The sequence below is a fragment of the Osmerus eperlanus genome, chromosome 8 (assembly GCF_963692335.1).
Source record: "Osmerus eperlanus chromosome 8, fOsmEpe2.1, whole genome shotgun sequence".
NCBI classification, from domain to species: domain Eukaryota; kingdom Metazoa; phylum Chordata; class Actinopteri; order Osmeriformes; family Osmeridae; genus Osmerus; species Osmerus eperlanus.
The window spans coordinates 20483471-20500982 of NC_085025.1; the positions used below are offsets into that span (position 1 = coordinate 20483471).

Here is a 17512-nt window from a genome sequence, read left to right on the forward strand (position 1 = left end):
AGATGTACTTCCTTAATAATATCAGCTTATATTGTACATTACACATCACAATTGTGTGTCATGTCACAAGGTAAAATGAGCAAATTGTTATCACCCAGGCCTCTTTGCTTGTGGCGTTTCTGCATCTGCCTTGCAGTAAAGCAGTTACGCCTGGGACACACTGGCTGCGAAGCGCCTGGACGTGCCGCGCAACGCCACGATCGGCTACGATCGGCTACGACTGAGCAAAAACTGTTCACACCAGATGCGCATTTCTCCACGCCAGTCACCAAGCCTTTCAGCTTCTCTGAGCTTTCCTTTACGCTGACATGGTACATAAACATGGCATTGGCTATATCCCAGCATTGATCCTTATCTACATTGTCTTTGTAAAATTGTTGCTGGGGGTCATACAACAACTCCCTGTGCTTTTCATTTCGAGAATTCATTTGATGCTGATTTTAGAAATCGACTTGGGGGTTCTCTCTCGGTAGGCTATGTCTGCACGCGTGTGTGTTGTGTGCACCGCGTGACAACTTGTTTCTCTCAAACAAAACAACTACGGGCATGCTAGCTCAACGGATCAATCCGTTGATTTTCATTAGTTTTCATCAGGGTAACCACATGTAAAGGACGTTCGTTACCAACATTGTGTAATTATAAAGTCTTCAACTTTACAAATGTTTACCGTAGTCTACAATTAATGGAGTAAAATCTTAATAACATGTTTTTTAATTCAAATATATCAACTAATATGGTGTATTTCATCATCCTGCAGCCGATTTCGCAAGCGCCTCGCGAAAAAATTTGACCAGCTGCCGAAACGATCTCTGCCAATCGCAGCGCTTCGCAGCCAGTGTGGTCGGTCCCATTTGATAACATGGGCGCCGAAAGAAAAAAGGAGGCGCTTCCAGGCGCGTTGCAGCTGATCGCAGGCAGCGTGTCCCAGGCGTTAGCCTAGCAATCTCTCAGAAGTTAAAGACCTGCTAATGTTCTGCTAGAGATAAGTCACGCGAGTTTTCGTGACGTTAGTAGCGCCAGTGACTGTGGCTAGCAAGTTAACCACCGTTAACTTCACTTTTCTTTCTACTTAAACCGTGCAACGGAACTTAAATAAAAATACAAGCAACTCAATCGCTACCAGGACGAAACTTTTGACACCTAGGTTGTCTATGTAGTCCAAATATTGACTGAGGCTTAGGGGGGCAAAAATAAATAATAATAATATATATGTGAGAGAACAAAGGTTGTGCCCTTGCCGAAGGCAAAGCACACCCAATAACAATAATAGTCTGATTTTAACCTTTTTATATTTAGCTGAGACATCTTTAACCTCTCCCTCACCCTGTCTGTACTCCCCACCTGCTTCAAGAGGACCCCACGCTCTGCAGAAAGTGCAATCTCCGTCTCTGCTTTTCAGAGGAAAGGAACTGCTTTGGGGTCTACCATTGCACGTGAACAATGGACCCCGTGGTCTTTGATGTTTTCATTCCGTTTTTTATTATATTTATCCAGTTTATTTTTTCATAAATTCTGATTCATCAAAATATGACTGTTGGGTGATTATTATTAATGAAATGTACTGTTATAGTGCTATGTAAGCAATCCACACTCCAAGTGAACCATTAGTTGTTTTGTGTTTTTGTTCTGACAGTTTGACAGCAAATGCTGAAATTATGCTCCCAACTAGGCCCAACGTTGCATTATTACGTTTCCCTAAAAACTTACAAAAACATATTTTTTAAGTTAATCCTTTATCTTCATCGGAAAACTTTACAACATCATCTGACTAAAAAAAACATTATTTTTATGTTTGGGTCTTACAGGGTTAAATATATTTTATTGTGTGATTTTTGTTTCTAAAATAAAGACATGAAGCTATGCTGTTTCTGCGTGAGTGTATGAACACAATGATAGATGATGAAATTGGCTGAGATGCAAGGGGGGCACCAGCTAAAATCTTGCCTAGGGCACCATATTGGTCAGGGCCGGCCCTGGTTTTTCCACTACAGTCCTCACCAATGTTCAATCCAAACTTACGCCCTTGATTTGAACTTGGGTAAGCAGCCAGCAGGTGAAATGTAGGGGATGTGATTGTGGAACTTTTGTAATGTATTTATTAATTCAGTATTTAAAGTAATCTATAACGTGAATGATCTCACTGTTCTGACATTCACCTAGGTACGGTTGGAAGTTAGGAGATGGATAAACACAGAACTGGTGGTGAAGTATGGGTTGTCATGACAGCCTTAGAATTGGGCTAAGTAATGCATCTGTACAATTCTAAATTGAAAAAATGATGATACAAAAGATTCATCACACACTGCAGCTATGGTATATAGCTGTATGTTTTTATTGACACAAATCACTCCTAATACTATATTTTGTGTGTGTAATAAAAGAGGTGGGTGTCAATAAACTTAGCATTTTACAAATAGTAGTAATTTCACACAAAACAGAAACATCTCCTTAACAATGTGGACATGTTACCCTGACTGCAATAAATACATGCAGAGAGATTTCTTGAACTTACTTTTTTCTCCCAAGATAATACAGGTGGTAGTGTTTAATAGTCTCAGGTCTTATTATGTAAGGGCAACTCACTGATTGAGGGGGAAGGGCAGGTTGATCTCTATCCTTTCTTCATTAACTTTCACATCAGCTTGGGCCTCTACATAAGCCTCCTTTAGAAAGAGGGACATATTGTTGTTAAACTCGCTTAACACAGACATAACCATATTCAGGACGTAATCGATATTACTGTTCAGATGCTCCATATTTAGTGTGGAGATCTTGTTCAAACCATTCTTGATAATGATGAGAAGTCGACGGTGGAGAATGTTTACATAGACCAAAACTGAATCCAGGTAGTCAGACTCAAGAGTGTCAACAAATTCCATGGCCTTCTCAATGATTTCCTGAATTGTTTCATCAATCTTCAGCAGGATCATATCAAGGCTTTCTAGACGGTTTACCATGTATCCAGTCTCGACATAAATAATCCTCAGGTTGGTCTTAATCACATCCAGGATCTCAACTCCAGTCATCACATTGCCTGTTGGGGTTGATATTTTTATACTGCTCATCATTTCAATCAAAGCATTGATGTATACTCCCAGATTGGCATCCATAATCAGGAACCCCTGATTGATTGTATCAGACAAACTGCTGATAAGCTTGTTGCATGCTTCAGGCAGTGTGGTCATCTCCTCTGAGACAGGCAGCTTGAATTGAGTCTCTTTCAGGAATTTAACAGCTGCATCCAAGATTACCTGTATGGTTTTCTGATACTGAACAACAACATCTCTATAGAACATAGATATCTGGCTCAGCTGAATCATATCATCGTTTATTGCACTGTTGTAGGCTTCAGTGATTTGTACAATAGAGCTCTTCAGTCCTTTGATTGGTCCAGTGAGCTCATACTTGTCAGCAAAGCTTGCCAGGGTGGATGTGATGGCAGGGATTTTCTCTTTCAGCCCCTGGAGCATGCCATTTGGGGCCTTTGTGTTGTAGATAACCTGCAGGTTCATCCTATCAGCATCTTTAACAAAGGATCTTATGATCAAGATGTCAACGTCATCCTCAGGGGCAGACTGTTGATGGGAAGATAAAACAGTAAGAGCAGAGCAAAAACAGTTCTGTGATAATGTACAACTGAAACGATACTCACAGCATAACGACTGTAGAGTCTTGAACTCAACTGAAATGGAGTCCTGCCCTGGAGCTGAAGACCCAATAACCCAGTGGATGGAGTAGAGACAGAAGCATTGATTCCATCTCTGCTTGCAGCATAGCGGAAGTTAACATCGGTAAAGGCAGGGCTGGTGATGTCCACATTCAGGGAGTGGTGGGAAACACTGAAATGTAAATGTCAGATCAATTGATAACATAGCGATGTATTGTTAATATGAGTATTATTTCAAATGTTGTGTGGTTGGTCAAATCTTTTTCTTCATTTACCTTTCTTCATCTTGACGCTTTTTCCTAAAATGTGTAAATCACACAATATTATTGTCATATTATTGCACAAAACGCACAACATTTTACTACCATGATGGAAATATATGATGAAATGTTGTTAATTGTACAAGAAGTGCTACCTCGTTGCCTGTGTAAGTGTATGCTGAATGTCCATGGTCAGGTCACTATGCGTTAGCATAATCTTGCCAGTCAGGCTCAGGGGCTCGTTCTCAATATTAGCAGTTATGGAGCCTTTTAAGGGAAATATGTTATTAATTTGCAGACACTGAAAGAAGATATTTTGGGGGATTTGGTCATTATAACAAAGGATATCAGTTTAGTTAACATTGAACTCACCATCCATGTCATATTCCAGGAATACCATGGGAGAGGTAGCTGAGGACTTGAGGGTGGCTTTCAATACTGAGGCTTCATACTCAGCTTCTAATGCCAGATTTGTGGTATACACAGGTGTGGCAATCTTAGTAGTGTAAGTGATCTTTTGGTTTGTGTCTGTCAGTGCAACAGCAGTCTTCTCATACATAACAATGTCACCTAAGGAACTTGGCTGTCTCATGTCAATCTCATAATTGGCGGACAGGGAGGTTGGTGCAAGGTCAATGGTTGCCTGAGCTATGTGCTTTCCATTAGTGGTGAAGGTCAGCATGTTAGCCATATTGTTGCTAGTGAACTTCAGAACTGCATACACATGGCCTTGTGAAGCCTCCACAGCCAGGTTTTCATCTACATCAATATCAATGATTGAGTTCTCTCCATTTCCAAATTTAGCATTTAGAATGACCTTGGCAGTGGAACGCAGACTATCAGCATTCGTGTAGATGTTAGCTTCATTGTCCAGAGCAGCCACAATTGGGTAGGTCTCCAGGATTGATCCTTCCAGTTTTCCTTTTGTAAAAGTCTCTATGGAGATATAGTCTCCATGGGTTTCCTCCACCTTCAGGCTATAGTCTGCCTCAACTATGCCAACCGCTTCAATTAGGGGAACATTGAAATCACCTTTGAGCTTCAGCGTGGATGCAGCATTTGCATTGTTCTTGAGGTCTGCATCAAACTGCTGGTTGGCCTCAAGGTTGAGGATGGGCAGGGTAATCTTAGCAACAGTTGACACAGAGACATCAGCCTCCATGTTGTCAGTGTTCAGGGTGATTGAGCTGTCATGTGTTCCCTCAATGTGGGGGTTCTCCAGAGACAGAGCAGTGGCCAGTTTCAGCCCTCTCTTGGTGGTCAGACTGGTGGTACCGTCAAGCTTTGCTTTCAGAGCATCAAACACAGAGGCAGAGGTTGCACCCAGACGGAACACAAGGTCATCCTCAGCATAAAGAACAGCATTGGCATTCAGATTAATTATAGCAGACTTGAATGACAACTCTGTGATCAAGTTACCAAAAGAAGGGATTCTAACCAGTCCCATGTGAACAAGGGGGGCAAACTGACTCTTCTGGTACACAATCTTGGCATCCACACCAACAGTCTGCTCCCTAGTGTTCAAGATGTGTTTTATACCAGTGTCCTCATACAGGTTCAGATTGCTTTTGGCTGGGAGGTAGAATATAAATAGATCCATTTCAGGGATGCTGATGGGAGTGGTCAAGAAATCAAGATCAGCCTCGCCATTCACAGCAGCATACATTCCAGCCTCCTTCTTGTTGTTATCAATGGTAAAATTGTAGTAGTATTTGTACTGATTGAAGCGGGCAAGAGCCATAGTATTGATCTGTTGAACATTGGGCTTGATGGTGACTGAATAATCATTCTGGAGATCAATCTTAGCATTCAGGGCCTCATTTAGACTAAGTTTGGTGTTTCCTTTATTCTGGAAATACAAGACAACCTCAATTGGACGTATCACAAGATTGAAAGAGTTAGAGAGGATTCCGCTGAGTCCACCAACAAGCTCAGAGTCATGGGTTGCCTTCAGCTCAACCTTCAAATCTCCCATGTCAGCATGTCCAGATGCCACCACCACGCTGCTCTTGACAGCAGAGCCCTCTGCTTCAGAACGGGCATCAAATTTGAAGTAACTGAATATGGCGCCATCAGCAGACAACGATTGCCTGATTTTTCCAATGGAGGAGTCTGTGTCACCAGAGAATTTCAGATTGATGGTGCTGGGATTAATGGTACATTGCAGGCTGCTCTTGTGTGAGCCCTCTTGAGCGTTGAACTTGATAGAGCCTTCATTTTCAACATTCAGCTTAACTGTGGTTGATTCCTGGTTAGCAACAGCCTTTTGGGTCAGAGAAGCTTCACTGAAAAAGTTAATCATTGGTATGTTAAATTGGTGGTTATAGCTTGTTTCAAGAGAGGCAGACATTCCACTCTCAATGGCAAAAAAGGCAACATTAACAAATTCAGCAGTGTAAGGAGCAGTGGTGGCCTTGACTTTAGTCCTAGCAGATGTCTGAGCTGACAGGCCATAAAGGTTTGCTGATGCTTGATGATCAAATGTAAGACCTGAGTGGGTTAACTTCAGAGTCTCAGCCACAATAATGCGGCTCATCTTGGGGATAGCAACACGAGCAGAGGAGTCAAATATAAAGTTGAGGACCTCAAATCTGGAAGATGTCCCCTGGGATTTCAGGGATGCAGTAAACTGAGGATTTATTGCTTGGTTTGTTGAATTCTCAAGTTGAGCGGAGGTCTCCAGGCTGTAGACAGGAGACCTGACATTGATAGCACCATACAGTTTGCCAAAGCATGGGACTGAGACCTCACTGCTTATGGATGGCAGTTTTATCTTTGGAATCTGGAGAGTAGGAATCTCCAGCAACTTCTCTACAGGGACACGAGGCAGGGCTGGTAGAGATATTTTTGGAAAGGTGATGTCTGGAAGAGTCATGTCGGGCAGTGCAGGCAAGTAGTTCATTGTTAGGTCTCCAAAGAAAGCCTCCACGTTATTCAACTGGACCTCAAAGTTGATAATGATATTTAGGATCTTGATTAATCTCTGCTTAATATCATCAAATGTAATTGTGCAGGATGGCACAGTGTGGAAATCTAGGATGGTGAACTCAGGGATCTCCAGAGTTGTTGGAATTGTTATTGTTTGGAGCTTTTCAAGGCTAATCTTCATTGCGGGAACGACTAAGTCAGTGAGAGGAATGGTGAGTGCAGGAAAGTCAAGCTCACTTGTCTTCAGTGCATTGACAATGACATTAATAATCTGCTTGATATCACTGATAATTGTTTGATCAACAGCCATGTTCTTGACAATATCGGCAATGTTGGTGAATGTGTCAGTGATGATGATGTTGGTCTTGATGTAGAAACTGTTCACCAACTGCAGGAAGGAAATTATCTCAACTCTAATGTCCATTTCAGAGATTTTATGCTTCACACTTTTAGACATAGCTTTCAGGTCATTAAGCATGGCATGGTCTACAAAGTCCTTTACTCTTCTGGGGAAGTGTGCAACTTTAATTTCCCTTAATTGTTCATAGGAGGCCATTATAGATGACACAACAAAGTTAACAAACTCCCTTGCAGCTTTGCATTTCTGTGGAATTTCAAGTGCCTTTATAAGCTCGTTTAAGTAGTTGGTGTAGCTACTGATCATCTGGTTAACATTATCCACACAATCATTGTAGTTGAATGACTTCATCATCTGGACAACTGAATCCAGATAATCATTCATTTGGTCAATGACCTGCTTAATCCCGGTAGCTTTCAGATAATTAATGGCCTCATCCAACAACTGCGTTACATTTGCAGGGATATCAATGGATTTTACATTGTCAGCTATCACCTGAATTGTTTCATGAATTTTTAACTCCTTTATGAGGTCCAAAATCTTCTCTAGGATGACATCAACCTTTTTGTCAACTTCCAATTTAACAATCAGCTGGCTCAACTTTCCATGGAAAGCAGTGATTTTGCTAATAAAGTCAAAGTAATCTATTACTTTCTTCACAGACTCAACAATTTTGTTGACGGTCTCAGTGGGGATTTGAGTCATATACTCTTCAATGTGAGCTTCTAAGTTTATAGATAAAATGTAGCTTCTTATGTCTTCAACACATTTGGTTCCATCAAATCTCTGCACAAACTGCTTCAATGCACCCAGCGCCTGCTCCATGTCAGCCTTAATTTCAATGTTTTGCAAGACAATGTTGTTGATGACTATTTCAATAGCATCAATTGCAGCAACAATCAATGAACTCATGTCCTCACTGATAGTGTTAAGCACTTTGTTGATTTTCTGGATGACATTATCAGACAAGGGGCCATTCACAATCATCTCCTTTGTAATATCTATGACACCCTGGATGTGAGTGGCAAGGTCAGTGAGCAGATTGAAAGTAGCCACCCTAAGGTTTATCAGAGAGGTGTCCAGGTCTTCTATAGTAATAACATACTCCCGGGTGAAGGCAATCAGATTCTGTTTGAGCTGGACAGCCTTACCTTCCAGGTTCAGCTGGGAAATAAAGTCACTAACATGCTGGGGCAAAGCCTCAAGCTTAGCCTTGATATCCTCATTGTTGATGTAATTCTTCAGTGCCTCAGCCATACTCACAAAAGAAATCTTGATGCTTTCCAGGATTGCTACCAAATTTTCTATTGGTGGCAATTGAATCATATGACTATCTGTGTTCTTATCATACTTGAGAAAGCTAGAAATTGTGAAATGTTGACTTTCTCTGGAATCTGTGTTCAGAATGTCAGTGACGAGGGTACTGGACACTTCCAGTCCAAGCCTTTCAGCATTATTGTATGCATTCACATCCTGGTTAAGGGCATGGTTGTTCATTTTGGACTTCAATCTAAGTGTGGCCTTTTGTTCTTGGGGAGTCACAAGGGTGTCTGCCTTGTTGTCAACCGTGGCCTCCAAAGAGAAGCCATTGTCAAGCAGCTGGTTGACTGAAGCTCTGCATTCGTGGGTGCTGGCAAAAGCCAGGGGCTGTGCTTTAATGAGGAATTTGCCATAGAGTTGAGCGCTCTGCTTGCCATACAGGGTTAGGTCACCATCAGCATTGAAGATGGCATCAAGATTGAAGTCAAAAGGAATAACACTGGCACGGATGGTGTGGTCGAAGCGGAGAGGCTGGGAGTTGAAGAGAGCATCATTGTGGATCCTGGCAGCAAGACCAAAAACTTCAAGCTCTGTGTTGTGGCTCATATGGGTTCCAAGGAGTTTTCCAATGGTACTGCACTTAGCATTGGCAATCAGGTCAGCGTAGTTTATCTCATATGTGTGCTTGACCTCCTCCTCACCATATGCAGCCATCAAGCTTCCAGTAAAGTGTAATTTGTAGAGCTCTGCCTTCAGCTGAGCCTCATTGACCAGGTTGGCATCCAGCACCTTCAAGTGGTTGTTCACATTTGCTGAGACAGTGTGGGGCTCCAGGCCAATGGCAATATCATGAGTGTATGACGTTCTCTCAGTGACAATGGCTTCAGCCTTTGAGGTGAAGGCCAATGTAGACAGAGTGAGGGTCAGAGCATTGTTGTTTTCAACCTTAACATCATTCAGTGCAGCCTTGGTGTTGATGGAAAGGGTTACCTTGGAAGAATCAAGTCCAGCAGCAAAGGTGTTCTCAACAATCAGGGGACTCTGGAGGGTTGTAGTGCCACTTGTGGCCAAGCCATCCTTGTTCATAGTCAGAGTGGCCTTATGTGTAGCTTCATGCTCAAACAGCTTAATATTAGCATCACTGTTCACAGCCAGACCATTGACATCTAGGGAGGCAGTAACTAAAGAATACACACGATTCTCAGTGTGGTCAGCATTGGTTTCCATCTTTAGAGTGACTGCTCCAGCACCAGCAGAGGCCTCAGCCTGGTTGTGGATCTTCATGCCAAGAGTGAGTGCATTTGTGTCACATTTCAGGGACAGCTTGTTCTCCTTGAAAGAGAGCTTGGCAGCATGAGTTACGAGGTCTTCAAATGCATTGGTGTTAGACACAACAGCCAACTCACCATTGCTGAAGGTTGCTGCAAGGGTGTTCTGGACACTAACAACTGTTGAATCGATCTTAAGCAAAGAATCAATCTTTGCCTCTGGCCTGAATGGGAAAATGGAGAAAGACTGGGTGGCGGTGGTACTGCCGTAAACAGGTCCTGCCTTGACTGTTCCCTCCACTTTGCTCTCAGCAGTGATTTCTTCAATATTGAAGCCAACCAGTCCAGTGTGCTCCAGAGCTACATTCAGACCCACGGAACTTGTTGCTTCAATCTTGCTGCTGGATTTCACATTGATCTTGTCTGTCACTGTACCAACTTCTGTGATGCTGACACTGACATCAATGAGCTTGTGGCTCACAGAGGTCTGCACATGGGCCTTGATGGAGTCAGCAGGAGTGCTGGCGATCAGTCCAGAGCCTATAAATGTAAAGAAAAAGGTAAATATATTCACTAAGTATTCTCTGATTTTAGAGAGTTTTGGAGAGTGTCTTTCGGCCCACATAGTTTGGTACAAAGAATATGGAAATTGTACCTTCAATCTTGATGGAAAAGATGTCCACTGGGGAGTTGCCTGCTACTTTAACATTGGCTGAGTAGCTTGGGGTCTCAACAGCATCCCTGCCAGCAGAAGCGGAAGCCTCAAAATCGTACAGATTGCTGTTTACCTTGGTGGAAACCTCAGCTTTTCCAAATAGAGGCACAGATAGAGTGATTGTCTCAGGAACAAAAAGTTCAGGGATGGGAATCTGCATGGAGTGAACCTCAAGGCCAAACTGGGGCAGAGATAGGCGTGGGATGGTCAGGGCAGGTGGGAAGTTGAGCTCTTCAGTTGATTTTCCTCCAAGAGGAATGGGGAGCGTGAGGGTGAAATGATGGTCATTGAAATGATAAGCAGCCTTAGCCTCACTGTAAAATTGAAATATGATATATGTATATATATATTAGATGTAATACATACATACATACATACATACATACATACATACATACATACATACATACATACATACATACATACATACTTGTTATGTTCATATACATCACCTGTTAGAACAATTCAAATTTTTGTGTCAGCCAATATAACTTACGCATTAAAAAATAGTTTCTCTGGCAGAGTAATCTCTGGCATCTCTGGTACTCTGAGAGTCTGAATGTAGGGAATATCAGCAGCATATTTCTCCAAGTAGATGTTGGTTGCCTGGAATTATATTTATTGTTAGAATTTTATCTAGAAATTATCTCAATAAAACAAGATGGTATTTCAAACTTAGACTTTACCTCCACAGACTTGGTGAGGATGTGGTGGACCTTCATGTCAGTCTGGCCCACCTGAAGATCAAGGGCATCATTGACAATCTTCTTGATTTCCTCAACGTTAGGTAGGATATTCTGGATCTCAGAATTCATGTCAGACTTGACTTCAGCCTCAATCTTACTGTTGTCTAGGAGGTACGAAATATCATAATAATAATCAACTGAGATGTGCAGAGAATATATGGACTTGTAAAGTAGTTATCCATAAAGATCTTTTAAAGTGAAACGATTGAATGCCATTGTACCATATTTCAGGGAGATCTTCTGCACTGAGGTTGTCTCAGGGAGCTTGATGTCACACTCAAGCTCCAGTTCTAGTTCTTCATCACGCTTCAGATGGGCTGTGACTGTGGCATCAGCCTTCAGAGATGGGACAAGCAGCTGGACCTGCAGCATAGCGTCCTTCAATGCCTCAATTCTGAGAGAAAACAAATCATGAGATTGTGTATTTTGGGTGATGACAAATCACAGGTTGATTCACAGAAATGAACACGTGGTACTTCAATGTCATCTTACTTGGCACGGCCAACCAGAGACAACTGAGGGATGTTCTTATTGATGAGATCAATGGAGATGGAGTGTGTTCCTTTGCCCTTTGTGTTTTCATCGACAATACCCAGTCTTAGTCCAACTTCCAGGTCATAGTTAGGGATCTGGATGTCAGTGGTGATGACATGTTTCCTCCTGTTGTACTTAAGGGTTGCTGTGGCCTCAGTGGGCTCAGCACCTGTTTTCAGTCACCAAAAAAACAATGTAAAAAGAAAAGAGACTGATTGTATATTATTGTTAATACATTAGTCTACAATTTTGAATCATGAGTTTTTAAGTTAAAGTATACCTTCTGCTTTCAGCACCATCTTCACAGTGTCAACCTTCTGGTTACCCTCTTCTCCCTCCATAAGGAGTTCATAGGTCACGGTAGCAGAGTATTCAGACACATCACCTGTTGGGTGTAGCTCCACAGCAAGTCTTAAAATAATTAATTATTATAATTAGAAACTCACAACAAAACATCATATTTTATGTGAGTAAATATATGTCAAGGGTTTTTATATCACTTACTTGCTGTCACCGGTGAGGGGAAAGTAGGGGGCAGTATCATGAGAGCTAGCATCAGTGTACTGCAGGACAGTGCAGTACTTCATTCCAGTAAAGGCAGAGGTGCATTTAAAAACATCAACATTATCCTCTGTGATAGGGGGGATATTCTTGATGTCGGTAGAGGTCACAGCTACCAAGGAGTTACTGTAAGTGGAGTAGAACAATTATGAGTTTGTGCTGTCATTGGTATGTTATGATTATCACCATTATGACATTTTGTTGTTTCACACTTACGTGATGCTGATAAGCTTGGCAGGGCTCTGGAGAGCCGGGATGGTCAGTTTGACTTCACTCTTAGAAACAGCAATCTTAGCTCTGAGTCCACTCTCATGGTACAGGTTGGTGTGCATCTCTAAGCCAGACAGGACATACTCAGGGATATGAGAACCAACCTGGGTCACAAACTCAACTCCAGCAGAGGGCATGAAAGAGAACTCGGCCTGAGGGAACAAATCATGTACAATGACAGAAACATCTTGCCAATAGTTTCATAAACGTTTCTCAAAGGATGTTGTCAATGCATACAAACTTACCATGTTAGCAGCACTTTGTGCAATACCTCCCTTGATACCAGGGGTGAAGGTACCAGAAAGGGCAATCTTCAGAGGTACACCAATTGCAGTTGGCAAGAAGAATTCATTGTCCATGAAGATGTAATGGCCAAAGACCTCATTGTCCTCCTTGTTTATCAGTCCCTTGATCAGCTACAAGCAGATTGGATTTAAAACATATTTTATTCTAGTAGAATTAGTATTAATAAAAAAAGAAATGTTCTGTATACATACATCAGTGGGGAACATCTTCATCATGTTGTCAATCATCATAGCTGCAGAGTAGGCCATTTCTTCCATGTCTTTGGTCTTGAAGTACCCCAGCTCATTTCCCATCAGTCTCAGATAAACCATAGCCTCAGGGGATTCCTGAGCCTTCACATCCCTCACCAGTTTGTTGAGGTTGCGGCTGATTTCCCTGATTAGGTTCTGAGAGACCTGAAAGAAAGGATTTTGTAGAAAAGGCTATAATCTGGTTTATGTAAATGCAAATTAGGTCAGTTGACAGTTAATAATGAACAGAATTGATCCATAAATATGATACCTGTCTCTTCTTTCTATCAGCTGTCAGAGTTGGCAACATATTCTTCAGAACTTTACTGATCTCATAGGGCATCTTGTCAGAAGCAAAGTAAATAGTCTTCAGCGTTGTGTCAGGGAAAAAACCATTCTCGCCGAAGAGAGTCTCAAGAGTTGGCTCCAGTCCTTTGCCTTCAACGCCAACCTTTTAAAAAGTTATTATTAAAGTAATGCAAAACCCAATGAACCAGAAGTCCAACATTTAACAAATTACATAAATTGTTATATACTATCATACCTCCATCATGTCAATGTCATATCCAAAGGCTTTCAGTGTAATTTCAAGCATAAGTTCCCTTGGGAAGTAGCTGGTGCCATCAAATATCATGTTGCTTTCTACAGATCCAATCCTGTAGTTGCGGGAGAACCGGGTAGAGTCCATGATAGTTCCAACCTCATTGCCTTGAAGAGCATCAAGGATCTTCTGTCTTAACCTGGAGAAAACAGAATTGAGCCGTCAAAATTATGATGGAGGAAGAGAACAATAGTTGAGAACTTGACTGTAGATTAATTGAAGTATATTACATACCCCTGGGTCTCAGGCTCAGTGGAGGCCAAGATGTTGGTCAGATGGGAGATGACAAAGCTTTTAACCTGCTGGTTCTCCTCAATAGGCAAGGCGGCAGCCAATTGAGCCAGTTCACTTGGCTGAGGATCCTTCATCAACACCAGATAGGCAGCAACACGTTTCTGCAGAGGGCTAGGACTGTCCAAAAGGACCTGCATGAGTATTTCTCTTCCCTGTGACAAGAAAGACAACTTAGTTTTAGTAGGGAAGCAAGTCATATTAAGTCCTCATTGTGTTACTGGATTTTGTTTCTACTAAAGAATGGTTCCTAGTTTGGCTTGCCTCCTCAGGAACAGGGGTCTGTCTGTAGGCCTGGATGGCTGCTTGTTGGACCTCTAGGGTGGCAGCGGGCTGGTTCACGCACTGGATCACAGCGGTCCTCAGGGCAGGACTGGCAGCTCCCATGGCAGCGGCCATGTTACCAATAACCTGGAAACAGAAGCAGGAAATGTTAGTCATATTAGATTTTTACCTTGTGTCAGGAGGAATAAAAACATAATGTATTTTGTTTTATGAACTTCTCACCCTAAGGCTCATGAAAATATGTTCCTGGTCACCAGAGCAGTCCCCCAACTGGGCAGCCATAAACTCAGCAACAGCATGGATCTCAGGGGTCAACTTTCCTTCAGCCTTGTAGAACCTTGTATGGATAATAGAGAAAATATATTACATAAAAAAGGGCCATCAAGACAAAATGTTATCATTCTACCTTGGGTCACAAGCTAAGTAAGCATTCTCTCACCTCTTGACAGCATTGCTCAATGCATACATGATGGGCTTGCTCTGCTTGTACTGAGCCATAGCCAGCATGTCGTTGACCAGTAGGGCAGAGGGGTTAGGCAACAGGCCCATGGTGAACACAGCAGCATCAACCTCAACAGCTGAGGTGTCAAAGGTCCTGAGGATTTGCATGAGGGCACTGCTACATTCTGGTGTGCCGCACTGGGCCAGAACCTGGTATGTCAGGGGACCGGAAATTTCGAAGGCCTCTGGAACAGCAGGGCTCAGGGTCTCTTGCTTCATTCCACGGACCATGCTCACAAGCTTCTGGAAGAGGTGGGCTCTATTCTCTCCGTTGTTGGACTGAGACAAAGTGGCCAGTTCTCTCAGGACGGCCAGTGCTGCTTCCTTGTTCTGAACAACGCTCTTATCTTCATCAGCCTCCATGGCCAGACCCTTGAGATTAGCCTCATCTGTAGATAGAGAAAGATTGGACTGATAAATTGCCCCAGTTTTAAAAGCACATTTGCCTATTTTAAATGGCTGTCAATCAGTTCCAAAATTAAACTAAGAAGACTCATACTGTTGTCGAAGACTCTCTCATTGTAGGCTGAAACCTCCAGCAGGGAAAAAGACTGCTTGCCAACGTTGGTAACTCCATATTGCCCGCTATGGGAATATATAAGATATTAAAGAGTGCTGGATATCACTTATTTTCATGCATATCATGGAACATAGGGTTTGATGAGGCTCACTTGTGAGAAAAAGGCACCAAGATGTGGTTTTCAGTGCAGGCACCAGAGGTCATGTGCTTGTTCTCATTATCAAACTTGTAGTTGCAGGTCTGAGAGCTCCTGATCAGCTGGGCAAGAGGGTAGTGCTGTAGGAGGAAATGGGTTTTGTTGTGAATTATTTTGAAGGGGTGTAATTGCATTTCACAGTGGTGACAAAAGCCAAAGTCTCACCATGCCAGAGATGAGGGCCAGGGGGCTGGTGTGGGCCCTCTGTGGGATGAAGTTGTCACATCTTGACAGGTCCCTAGTGAGGGTAATGTCAGTGGCTATGTCCTCCCTTGCATTGACAGAGTAGATGGTTTTGCACATGCCGTGGACGGTGGGCTGAAGGATGATCATAAAAGCAGGTCAGAAGTCTTAAAATGTAGAAATTTCGACTGATGTTTTCAATAACCTATGTATAGTTAAGTAATTGTGATAATCATGTTTTATAAAAACTTTTTTTCACATACCAGTCTCTTGTTCTTGTCTTCCTCCAGCAGGGGCACAGCAAGGGCAGAGACAATACCCCTCTTAATGTTCAGGATGGTCATGGGCTCATCCTCCTCAGGGTACAGTTTCACATCATACACTCCCTCAACTACAACCTTCAGAGGATATCTGAAGTAAACAGGAGACATTAAGAACATTACTAATAGAATAGGACGGGTTTGGGTTTGAGCATAAATGACATAAGCATTGTACGTACTTTTCCATAGCAGCTACAAAGGCATCAGAGCCAGCTGCAGGTCCGAACACAGGGTTGCCCTCTGCATCTGTATCAACCACCTCACTTAGGCTACAGCCTGTTGTGCGAAGGATGTAATTGCAGCTCTGAGGAACTTCAATCTCAACCTTTAGAGAGAGGTATAGATTTTAGCCCGTTCAATGCTATGTTAGTACAAACATTATGTTAGATGAATCAAATCAAATTTATTTGTATAGCTCTTTTACACACAAGCATGTCACAGAGGGCTTCACATACACCCATAGAACTGCCCCTCAACCAACCTAAACCCTCAAGGAAGACAAGGAAAAACTCCCAGAAAAACTCTCAACAGGGGAAAAAATGGAAGAAACCTTGGGAGGAGCAATTCAGAGAGGGATCCCCTCCTCCAGAGACGGTTGGTGAGAGAGAGGAGCAGAACACAGGCTAAACATAGTCATACAGTCATGAATAGTCTGTATGACTATTCATAGTCATGAATAGTATCTCAAATAATTACCTTGCAAGATACTTTAGGTCCATTTCTAAGCTGAGTAGCACCAGTAATGGCATTCAGGGACTCAGCTTCATACTGGTATTCATACTTGTGCAGTGTCTTGTATCTTTTTGCCACTAAGGGAAATCATCAACAATAACTGTATTTAGCCTTTGAAAATAATTCACCTAACATTGGAATGTACTGGAGTACTTGTATTCTGTTTACATTAGATGTGTCCACTTACATTGTATATATGTTAGTTTTTTATGTGAAAGTTGCAATACATTGTATTGTAAAGCTAAATAGAATGTTGTTTACAACTTACACAAGCATGCTGGTTGACCTACAGGGCTGTCTTGGGCATCTGCAATAAAGAAGGCGAGCACAATCAAAGACCATTGTGATGTGTGAGAAGATTTACTACACCACACAAACTGATTATTGTAATTGAAAGTTACAATGTAAAATCCCTCAATAAACCTATATCAGAAGATATGTGCTGTATGTGGTACTTACAAGCTAAAGCAAGACAGCTAAAAAGAACCAAGCAGAGCTTGGTATCCCCCATCGTAAGTTCTTTGAAAGTCTATTTTTGGGGGTTGAGTACTGATGAATACAAGACTGATTTGTCAGCCCTTGGTTTGGGATTTTATACCCCATAGGGCCTATTGGTAGGGAAGGAGGGAGTCACAGACTGCAGCACAGATACAGATCCAAAGTCCACACCTCCCGCCCATGTTGAGGGACAAAGGCAAAGAGTTTATAAAGGCCACAGATTAACCAATTTGCCAGAATTGCAGAACCAGATAATTTTGTGCAGCTTGGGATCATTTATAT

The 17512-nt window shown here is 42.3% G+C and overlaps 2 protein-coding genes across 4 annotated transcripts in view; both read right to left on the bottom strand.

Annotated features, from left to right (window-relative positions):
• Nucleotides 1-14146, bottom strand: part of LOC134025432 (apolipoprotein B-100-like) — a 75832-nt gene extending 61686 nt beyond the window's left edge. The window contains exons 1-3 of one of the 3 annotated variants that reach the window (XM_062468453.1): nucleotides 11143-11301; nucleotides 10953-11062; nucleotides 10443-10770 (exon numbers count right to left, since the gene is read on the bottom strand). In XM_062468453.1, coding sequence (XP_062324437.1) covers nucleotides 10443-10770; nucleotides 10953-11062; nucleotides 11143-11271 — 567 coding nt within the window. In that variant the 5' untranslated portion in view covers nucleotides 11272-11301. Of the gene's footprint in view, nucleotides 1-10442; nucleotides 10771-10952; nucleotides 11063-11142; nucleotides 11302-14003 lie in introns of those variants that run through there. The other 2 variants (XM_062468455.1, XM_062468454.1) reach the window with 2 other exon arrangements.
• Nucleotides 14147-14196: 50 nt separating this feature from the next.
• Nucleotides 14197-17297, bottom strand: LOC134025265 (apolipoprotein B-100-like). Its single transcript, XM_062468180.1, has 11 exons — nucleotides 17192-17297; nucleotides 17001-17039; nucleotides 16697-16809; nucleotides 16180-16325; nucleotides 15944-16091; nucleotides 15663-15815; nucleotides 15453-15577; nucleotides 15281-15366; nucleotides 14720-15170; nucleotides 14503-14617; nucleotides 14197-14406 (listed from the first exon to the last, which is right to left on the bottom strand). Exons 1-11 carry the CDS (start codon nucleotides 17241-17243, stop codon nucleotides 14197-14199), a joined length of 1638 nt encoding a protein of 545 aa, XP_062324164.1. The 5' UTR covers nucleotides 17244-17297.
• Nucleotides 17298-17512: the final 215 nt, after the last annotated feature.

Coding starts and splice junctions, on each gene's coding strand:
- LOC134025265 (XM_062468180.1), bottom strand. CDS start 17,243: ATGGGGGATACCAAGCTCTGCTTGGTTCTTTTTAGCTGTCTTGCTTTA. Junction 16,810..17,000: donor AGGTCAACCAGCATGCTTGT/GTAAGTTGTAAA, acceptor GATTTCCCTTAG/TGGCAAAAAGATACAAGACA. Junction 14,407..14,502: donor ATATTTTCATGAGCCTTAGG/GTGAGAAGTTCA, acceptor TTCTGTTTCCAG/GTTATTGGTAACATGGCCGC.